This window comes from Gloeophyllum trabeum (genome assembly GCF_000344685.1).
Source record: "Gloeophyllum trabeum ATCC 11539 unplaced genomic scaffold GLOTRscaffold_00048, whole genome shotgun sequence".
Lineage (NCBI taxonomy): Eukaryota > Fungi > Basidiomycota > Agaricomycetes > Gloeophyllales > Gloeophyllaceae > Gloeophyllum > Gloeophyllum trabeum.
Window position 1 is genome coordinate 1 of NW_006920457.1, and position 9,148 is coordinate 9,148.

Consider the following 9,148-nt stretch of genomic DNA (forward strand, 5'->3'; position numbering starts at 1 on the left):
GTAGACTGCAGCCCGCCCTCAGGCTGACAAACTGCATGTGCTGTGTAGTCTGTTGTAGACTCGATCTCGTAGCTCATCAAGGTAGATAGCAGGCTCTCCCTCAATAACTGATCGCACGAAGTTCATATCCTGCATGTCCAGAGTGCGCGGCCGGCCTCGAGGTCTAGCATTCGGGTTGATGACTGTGCCGTATTCCGTGTAGAGTCGGAGAACTTCGAAGACTGTGCTTATGCTGCATCCCGCAAGCTCAGAAATCACTCGGAGTGTCTTGTTTTGCTCATGGCGCCAGACAATGATACGTTCACGTAGTTGTCGAGTGAGGTGAACCATGGTACCAGCCAGTCGATACTTCAAGTTCGAGACGTCGATGAATGCTATCTGACAGTCACGCAGTCACAAGAAGCCATCTCGCATTACTGCATATGGGTATATTTGGCTCGAACAAACAATGCTCACGGAAACCCGATTTTCGGTTTCATATGCAAACGACTGTAGTTTTATCATTGCTTGACTACAGGCTAACGACAAAGGGAAAGTTGTAGAAAGTTGTAGACCTTGTAGCTGACGCTCTAGCATGCATATAGCCCAGAGTTAGTGCGCACACAGCCTGTTTTCCGCAGGGATGGTGGAAGTCACTTGCAGACACTGAGACAGTGACACTCGCGAAAACGCCACAATTGGCGCGGGCACGTGCCCCGATTAGTGTTCAGTGAAAAAGGTCCCAGACCTAATCTCCCGTGTTAATTAACCGAGTGCCACAGGAAAGGGCTAATTTACCTCTGTATTTTACCTGTTAATTAACCGATTCAAAAACAACCAAATTTCCGTTAATTTACTGAGTAAATTAGGCCTATTTGACTTGTGATTGACGTCCCATATAACTCAGAGTTGATCCTCGCCATCGTCTGCATCTCGTGGTAAGGCAGTGTCTGCGGTAGGCATGCCAGATATCCTGACAATGAATGGAGATGATTGTCAGCCATGTCTCTCTGTTATACAAGACACAGAGCGAGAAAAGGAGAGTGACGGCGATGATGTTTGGGCTTTAGTTACCGGTTTGTTATTTGCCGGCAGTCCTCAGGCATTCACTAGTACATTTCATGAGTACTGATAATAAGGACACTACAAATACATTAATATGGCTGTTGAGCTATCCCTGCAGGTCAAGGGTCATCTACGAAGCAAGGGGAGCATGTAGGAGGCATTTGGGATGAATTATTCCTAATTTACCCTATTTCACCTGACATTTTCCTGTGAGGTGTGGCTGACAGGTAAATTACCGGTGAATTAGGCAGTGTTAATTAACAGGGTTAATTACCGTTCCCATTTTCACGGAACACTAGCCCCGATTCCCCGACCTGCTGCCGCTGCCGGCAGTACCGTGCACTTCAGCTGGAGCTACGATGGCTGCTCACCACCAACACCACTACCCGCACTTCCCCCATCTTCAGCACGGCCGCGAACAGCACGACAGCCATGAGCGTGACCTTCACCACTGGAAACCCACCCAAGTCCTCCCCGACCTCCGCTTCGAGACCAGCTATTTGAAGAGCATCAAGCGGTATGTGCAAGTGTCCGAAGGGGAGGCGGGTGAGCTCGAACACCGCGACGAGAAAGAGGGAATGATAGCTGGTCCGCTACTGAGGGACGTGGAGGTGCAGGTCGAGTGGGGGAAGGTGCTGTGGGTCACGCTCAGAGACCAGGTTATCAGCCCATTCCTGCAGGGTGCCTTGTGGTATGTCCTCTTGCCTTGAAGGTCCGTGCTGTTTACTAAGATACCTTTGATCCGGCACCAGGGGGTATGCGTCCCTGTTCATCCGACCAATTATCGCCAGTCTTCGCGGACGTCCGACCGTTAGGAACGTTCAGGAAGGGAAGGCCTCTGGGTGGTTGAGGAACTGGTTAAAGGCTACATTGGGGGGCGTGTCTACGTCGTTTGCGGGGAACGGCCGGTGAGCTGAGGTTACCAGGTCCTGGCATATTGCGTATGTACGTGGTTCCAGCTGTATCCTACCAACGCACCGATGTAATACTATTTTCTCTTCAGCTTTGCTTTCGCGGGCAGTGGCGGAGCGTTGGCGAAAAATAAGGTGGAAGGCGTATTCACCATAAACTCATAGCTCTGCAACCTTCCCCGTCTCGAGACTCGCCGCACTCTTGATCTCCACCCACTCATTCACCCACATATACCTCGAGAACCCCACATACAGCCACCGGAACCACACCATCTGCGACCAATGCTGCAGCATCCCTCTTAGCGTCACGGCGTACTCCGCAGCGCTCGACACAACCATCGCGCGGTCCACGCCATTATCCGAGCGCGCCTGCAGCGGCACCCGCACTTTCGCCACGAACGCGCTGGCCACGCCCAGGTACTTCGTGAGGAGCGGCGAACTCACTAAGGCGTAGGCCCTCAGGGGCTGCGGGGCGAGGGCCAGCGCGAGGGCGGTTCCGCGGAAGAGCGAGATGTGGTTCGGGTGGGAGGACACGCCGCGCTCGTCGAAGGTCAGGATCTGCGTGAGGTCATGGGTTATGGATCAGCGCGGCGGGGTTCGGGCGTGCGAGGGGACTGACGGTGGTGATGTTGTGTGCTGAGGCGTAGGACGTGACGATGTCGGCTATCGTGTGCGGGTCCCAAGTGGCTGTTATGTCGTCTTTCATGTCTCTAACACAGACGAACGGCGAGAATAACGGGATCGTTTATTCAATGGCTGTACCTACGATGTATCCAATGACTCACTCCCTATCCAAGACCCTCCGCCTCCCAGCATCCACACCAAGCACATCCAGGCTCCTCACCAGTTCCCAGCGGCGCACCTCGCCCAACCCATCCGCATCTCCAACACTAAGGCATAGCGAGTGCACTTCCACCGCCTCTCCCTCTTGCTCGGATCTGCGCTTCAGCGCGGTCAGAGTGGGCCCGAAGAACATGCACTCGTCGTCTGGGTGCGCGGTGAGCAGCAGCACACGCGCGGTGTCGGCGGTGGAGAGGAGGTTATTGAAGTTGAATTCGACATGCGCAGTGAGGAGGATTGCTAGGAGAGGAATGAGGAGGTAGGTTAGGATGCGGGCCATGGTGGACTCAGAGTCATGCTGGAAGCGCGGTGATAGTATGAATCTCAGAGGAAAGGCAGGCTAATTTAAGACATTCTGAGTGCTCCTCCCGCGAATTGCCGGTCCAATCAGATTGAATATCCGCCATAGCGCAACACGAGTAAGACCTTATGGTATGATTATTGCTCGTACGTATTCCAGTAGAGGTATGGAGGGGGAAAAACCGTATCCTTGAGAAAATGACAGTAAAAAGAGCTCATCCAGTTCAATCATGCACTCGTTATGTGCCCGCCATGCCCACCACGCCCACATGGTCCCGAATCTTCGCAATCTGGCCGGGCGTGAGCGTGCCCTTGCTAACCCTCAAGAAGTCCTCCCAAGCCTGCGTCGCGTCCTCGTAGTTCTGGAACTCCGACCTACCACCCACATTCGTCAGCCACCCACCCAAGAGCAAACGGCTCAATCAGATCCGAGCGCACCTGAGGAACGTGAGGAGGTGCTCCCAGAACTCGGGCTTGACGATCGTGTCGTGGTACGTGCTGCTGGACGCCTCGGGGGAGAGGCTCGGCGTCGGGATCGTGCTCGTGTCGAGCGTGAGCAGGATGTCGACGGGCTTCTCGTCCGGGAAGGAGCCGCTCGGGCTCGGGCTCAGCACGACGCTCGGCACGCGCGAATGCGCACCCGCGCGCTTCGTGTTCACGTTCATCTCGGTTTCGGTTTCGTTTGCGGGTTTAGGTGGAGTGGCAGACGGGTCCCAGGCAAACCCGGGCTTGAGGAGGAGGTTGACGGTGTCCCCGTCCGAGACGGCGTACTCGCGCAGGAGCTTGCTGTCCGCGAGGGCCTTGCCCTTGAGCAGGAGGCGCTGCGCGTCGGCGGGCGGTGCGCCTGGCTGCGCGGCGAGCTGGGCTTTGATCGACGCGATCGGGTCCGTCGGCGCGACGGAGAGGGTGTACGATTTCGGCGGCTTGATGGATTTGAAGGTGACGGTGATAGACGCTGGGAGGGGGTGTTAGCACGCAGCGTAGGCGGAGAGGGGGGTGCGTACATGACGTGGACGCCTGCGGCTGGGTCCTTTGTGGGGGCTTGGGGAGGTCAACCTGCGTGGCGTGGCTTGTCACTCGCCCATCCAACACACATATTATCAGGAAAAGCACTCACAGGGAGAGTCGGGACCTTCTTCAGCCAGTTCTGCAGCGGCTGCTGGAAGTCGTCGGGGTACTGCACAGGCGCGGACGCGAGGATGTGCGCAAAGTTCTTGACGAACGCGAGCTCCGCCTGGTCCGCCATGTCTCGAGTGCGAGTTTATATAACTATCCTGCCAGGGACTAGGTTCTCGCTTGCTGGACGTTTCCAAGTGCGCGATCAGATTGGGTGGAATTCGAAGGACGGGGGAAGCGTGAGGGGCGCGTCGACACCGCCTCGAGTGCCGTGAGACGATCGCGGTAGAGCCCGCTGTTCATCCGCTTTCGACCACCACAACCCGCCATGGCCGTGAGTCGCTCTCTCTAACAATGATGTATACAGGCTGAAACTACGGTCTTTGTTACAGTCTACCTTCAGTTTCCACGGAGGTAAGCGTTGTGTTTACTGGAGAGGCAGTCGGGGATTGACGTGAACTGTGCTTAGGCCGGCCACGCTGCTTTGCCTACTGGCAGGAATTCTCGAAAGTGCATCGCCCCGTTACTTATCTCTCGTGAGGCACACGGCTGACAATTCACTCGATGGCACCAGTGCTACGCCGGGACGGATAACCCCAAAGAATGCAAGCCCAAGGCGGATGATTACCTCGAGTGTTTGCACCACACCGAAGAGGTGCGCATTCTTTCCCTCCACTTCTCTTGTTCATGTTATGGATGACGGGTGCGTTGTAGATCGCGCGGGCGAAAGCCGTAAAGGCCGAGTTTGTGCGCAAGGCGGAGAAGCAGGCGCACGAGGGGCGCAAGGTCGCGGACATCCTCGCGGAGGGCGCGATCGCCGGCGTGGGGCTGATACAGAGAGGCCCGGAGGGGGGCGAAGCGCAGCACTGATAATGTGTATGGTCCACTTTGCTGCTTGAATCCTACTTTCATCCGGTTCCCCATCATCCTGTGAGCCTTGGTTTCGCATGGGCTGCTTCGGATCCGCATCTGCGTCGTCAATGTATGATCAAGTATAACCATTGCAGCCGTGCACCATGGCCACCGTCCTCGATTCGTCCTCGGTACTCCAGGCTAATGTCAGCCTCACTATCCGGTGGTTAAGGGCCTTATATCAGCTTCGATGGTATTCTTCGTTTTCGGTAGCATTCCCCGCGCTCAACCTCAGGCTGTCGTCTCGCTGCCATGAAGGTAGCCCTTCTTCCCGTCTACTAACCGCACGAGAAGTGTGGCCTGCGCGCCGCCGTTCTGGCAGCACTTACGTCTTTCTATCAGGTACCGCGATCGCCCTCGACGGAGCTTTGGATCGCCGCCTCGTATACAATCTAAACATTCCTGGCGCGTTCCTTGTTCCCTCTTGAGCACAAGACCAGCGACGATACCTGCGCATATGCAGGCGTCTTTGGTGGTTTCGTATGGAATACTCCAGCCTCGTGCACTGTTCTTTCTGATGCTTTCCGGTCAATCCATGCTGGCCCCAAACCTCCGGAGAGGCCAGTCCCTAGATACACGTGGCCGCTCGTCCTGCTCGGAAAGAAGAAGGCAAAAGCGTATTGGACGCTGTCTCTGCTGTGGCTGCTTACGGCACACCGACAGTGCGTCCCCGCCGTCCCAAATCCGGGCACGCTCACGCCCACCCCGGATCCCTAGCTTTCCCCAGGTCACTTAAACTCGCCCGTCTGCGGATCAGCGCAAGAAGTGCCCTGCGCCTGGGGGAAGGTGGCATGCCCTCCGCCGCGTGCGGGAATGTGGCATGGCGTTTCTGCCTGGAACACTGGGAGCAGCGCGTCGTGCAGTTAAATACTACGCCTGCGCGATCGGGAGCCGCGACCCCCTTCGTCCGTTCATTTCGTACTTACTCCCGGCATCCCAGTGGAAAGACATCATGCCCATGGCGATGGTGGCGATTCAGGCCGTCGCGCCGCACTTTGTGCTCGACAACACGTGCGTTTTGTGTCCGAGTCGGGGTGGAGGGATTTACGCGTTTGATGGGATGGTGCTGATTGCTTGTTTGTCCCAGGATGGGGGCGATGTTTGTTGGTGTCATTGTCGCGGCGACGTGAGCGTTCCGGAGTCGCTGAAATATATATATTGCTTATGGCGTGAATGCACACCGGATGTGTTAGTCTTTACGGAGGTGCGTCTGCTCCATGTCTTTGCACGAGCATTCACTAAATGTCCATCTTTGTACGTGTAGTATCGTGCGTACAGACATGGTTCTACTACAACCACTACCGGAACGACCTCTGGCATATCAAGCTTCTCGTGCGTACCCTCCCGTCCTCCGCGTACCCTTCTTACCTTGATCTCCTCTTCTAGGTAGCCGCGTCCTTCATCTCCGACACCATCCACCAGGCCCTGATATCCCATACGAGTGCGTACGCTTTCCTACCTGCGTTGAAATCACAGCTGAGCTGATTGGACTTGCACGCAGTGTACACCTATGTCGTAACGAACTTCGCCAACCCTGCGATCCTCCAGCGGCTAGTGTGGTGAGATAACTACCTACCCACCTTACACTCCAGAATCACGCTGACGGCAGCACGTACGTAGGAGTCTACTGGTTAGAATACAAGCTCGATCATACTGTACATCCATTGAACTGACTCATCTCACGCCAGGTGGAAGTCCTCTTCAACGTACGTTCCGATCCCCACTTCTACATCCTCTGCACGCTTCCACTGACCCACGCGTATATAGGGCTTCACGGCGCTGATGGTGCAGGTGTAAGTCCCCTTCGCATACTCCCCTCGCGCACTCGACCGAACCCGCGTGTTACATTCTAGCTTCTTCACCATCCGGATCTGGAAACGTGCGTAGTACTCGTTCTACCTACCCGCGCACCCGGAAGTGCTGACGTCGCGCTTGGGCAGTGAGCGAGCGGAACGTCCCGATCACGGTGTCCGTGGTACGTCCCACGCCCGTCCCCACTCCCTGTCCCTGTCTCTTACATCGTACTTACAGCTGCTGCTCGTCCTCGCGGAGTTCGGTACGTCCCCTTGCCCCTCCCCGCCGTCCTTTAACCTGATCCGGCTCCGCGTATAGGCGCGGTGATCGGTACGTAACGCCCGCCTCCCCACCCGCTTGGTTGCTAATCGCGCGCGCGACCGTCAGCGTACACCATCAAGTCGCTCACGCTCGAGACGTTCGCCGAGCTCGAGTTGCTCAAGGTGCGCCTCCTCCCTCTCCTCCCTCTTTCCATCCTCATCTCAATGAATGCGACCCTCGTCCATGCACAGGGCCTGTCGATGTCGGTCAACGGCCTCGCCGCCGCGGGCGACGTCGCGATCGCGATCGTGCTCTGCACGATGCTCCACCGGAGTCGGACGGGGTTCAGGCAGTGCGTCGCGACTTCCCTTCTCCCGCGCGTGTGTTGACGAAGGGGCAGGTCGGATACGATGATCACTAAACTGGTGAGTAGTGACGTGTGGGATGGGGGGGTGTGATAAGGGAGGAGCGTTGATGGGATGAAATAGATTATATTTTGTGTGAATACGGGCTTGCTCACGAGGTGGGTGTCCCGTGGATCGGTATCGACCGTGCTTGGGGATGAGCTGATGTGTTTGGGTTCAGCGCGTGTGCGGTCCTTTCCCTCGTTTTCGTGCGTGAATTCTATTCCATTCTATGGCTGCCAGCTACGGACTGAGAGCGACTGGATTGGCAGATCGCGGCGCTCCCGAACACGTTCATTTACATCTGCTTCTACTTTACGCTTGGCCGACGTACGTGCCCTCCCGCTCCCCCGCTCTCCCTTCCCACTAACCTCTCCCCTGCACACGCAGTCTACCTCAACTCCCTCCTCGCCACGCTCAATGCGCGCAAATCCATCCGCTCAACGGCGGGCGGGCCGTCCGACTTTAGCGAGAACCTCTCGCTCCCGCTCACCGAAGTCAACGTCCGGCGCGAGGCCAGCGTTGGGGTGGGCAGGCCGATTGCGGTGCGCATCGATACGTGCACGGAGACTGTGAAGGAGGGGCGGGGCGGGGGGGTGGAGGCGTCCCCTGTGACGAGTGATTCGGTGAGTAAGTTGGATGTGGAGGTGAGTGCTTTTGGGTTTTGGGTTGGTTGTGGGGTGGTGTGCTGATGAGGGTCGGTTGTAGTCGGCGAGCGACCATGTGTTGCCGTATAAATTCGAGGGGCTGCGCGTGCAGATTCCTATGGCGAAGTGACCTCCTCCCTCCTCACCTCAACGCGCACTGAACCTCGAATCTACGTACCCCCACTCGTTTCGTCTTGTCGCAGTGCTTGCATCGGTACTAGTACTCTCATTACAGCACTCCCAAGCTCAATTGTATCCATGCATCTTTCGTTCGTTCATCGAAAAGTACGGCTCCTTGCTATTGCTATCTCGCTAGTTATTCTTGTACAGTGTAATACGTAGTCACGGTGGGTGTATGCGGGGGCGGAGGGAGGGAAGAGGAGGGGGAGGGATGGAGGGGAGTGTATTCCGTGCTTGCTGGCACACAAACAAAACTATTGATGCGTTGGTTCTTGCATACACTCTGGCCCGCGGACAAGCAATAAGGGTCCAAGTTATCGAAGACGCTGACGGAGGGGTGACAGATCGCGCGACGGAAGCGAGGAGGCGTCGTGGTTCGCCGACGCGGATCCCGACGAGGGGACGATCGATGGCGTCATGGGGGTGGAATCTCTGACAGTGATACATGTAGGTGTCAACGTTGACGTGGAGTGGGGAGGAAGGGGGACGTCGGCGGAGGTTGTGCGAGGCAGCGGTGTCGAGACGCTTGTATGGCAGAATTGCCTGGTGTAGGAAGGCGATTACTCGATTTGGCTATGTCGACCTTGTACTCCAGGTGGCCCGCGACAGGGCATGCATTACCTCTTCAGAGCCATGGGGACCTCGTTTGTCTGCCACGGTGCTGGTCCTTTGACTTTGAACCCATCCACGTCCTCAGACAGTCCTCTGCATTGACAATTGTCCTCAGGCGTTCCTGCAG

General features: G+C 56.6%; 6 protein-coding genes across 6 annotated transcripts; 3 read left to right on the forward strand and 3 right to left on the reverse strand.

The window, feature by feature from the left end:
* Positions 1-18: 18 nt before the first annotated feature.
* Positions 19-330, reverse strand: GLOTRDRAFT_50968 (uncharacterized protein; the record flags this gene model as incomplete). The annotated part of the gene is made up of 1 exon (XM_007873201.1): positions 19-330. One exon carries the CDS (start codon positions 328-330, stop codon positions 19-21), a length of 312 nt encoding a protein of 103 aa, XP_007871392.1.
* Positions 331-1,381: 1,051 nt separating this feature from the next.
* On the forward strand, positions 1,382-2,322 carry GLOTRDRAFT_112754 (uncharacterized protein). The gene is made up of 3 exons (XM_007873202.1): positions 1,382-1,735; positions 1,797-1,989; positions 2,048-2,322. The coding sequence occupies exons 1-2, from the start codon at positions 1,404-1,406 to the stop codon at positions 1,954-1,956; spliced, it is 492 nt and encodes a 163-aa protein (XP_007871393.1). The 5' UTR covers positions 1,382-1,403; the 3' UTR covers positions 1,957-1,989; positions 2,048-2,322.
* Positions 2,115-3,075, reverse strand: GLOTRDRAFT_108705 (uncharacterized protein; the record flags this gene model as incomplete). Its single annotated transcript, XM_007873206.1, has 3 exons — positions 2,115-2,513; positions 2,575-2,665; positions 2,741-3,075. The coding sequence occupies 3 exons, from the start codon at positions 3,073-3,075 to the stop codon at positions 2,115-2,117; spliced, it is 825 nt and encodes a 274-aa protein (XP_007871397.1).
* A 43-nt stretch (positions 3,076-3,118) lies between these two features.
* Positions 3,119-4,341, reverse strand: GLOTRDRAFT_82547 (ubiquitin-domain-containing protein; the record flags this gene model as incomplete). Its single annotated transcript, XM_007873203.1, has 3 exons — positions 3,119-3,470; positions 3,534-4,050; positions 4,152-4,341. The coding sequence occupies 3 exons, from the start codon at positions 4,339-4,341 to the stop codon at positions 3,335-3,337; spliced, it is 843 nt and encodes a 280-aa protein (XP_007871394.1). The 3' UTR covers positions 3,119-3,334.
* Positions 4,342-4,516: 175 nt separating this feature from the next.
* On the forward strand, positions 4,517-5,239 carry GLOTRDRAFT_67138 (uncharacterized protein). The gene is made up of 5 exons (XM_007873204.1): positions 4,517-4,545; positions 4,604-4,625; positions 4,681-4,721; positions 4,786-4,866; positions 4,926-5,239. The coding sequence occupies exons 1-5, from the start codon at positions 4,540-4,542 to the stop codon at positions 5,079-5,081; spliced, it is 306 nt and encodes a 101-aa protein (XP_007871395.1). The 5' UTR covers positions 4,517-4,539; the 3' UTR covers positions 5,082-5,239.
* An 836-nt stretch (positions 5,240-6,075) lies between these two features.
* On the forward strand, positions 6,076-8,553 carry GLOTRDRAFT_141615 (uncharacterized protein; the record flags this gene model as incomplete). The annotated part of the gene is made up of 21 exons (XM_007873205.1): positions 6,076-6,134; positions 6,211-6,249; positions 6,317-6,327; positions 6,388-6,455; positions 6,510-6,564; positions 6,625-6,682; positions 6,744-6,753; positions 6,812-6,829; positions 6,891-6,916; positions 6,977-7,002; positions 7,064-7,098; positions 7,155-7,179; positions 7,236-7,247; positions 7,305-7,360; positions 7,430-7,530; positions 7,579-7,603; positions 7,667-7,701; positions 7,764-7,791; positions 7,855-7,912; positions 7,973-8,229; positions 8,291-8,553. 21 exons carry the CDS (start codon positions 6,076-6,078, stop codon positions 8,357-8,359), a joined length of 1,071 nt encoding a protein of 356 aa, XP_007871396.1. The 3' UTR covers positions 8,360-8,553.
* Between the last annotated feature and the right edge of the window lie 595 nt (positions 8,554-9,148).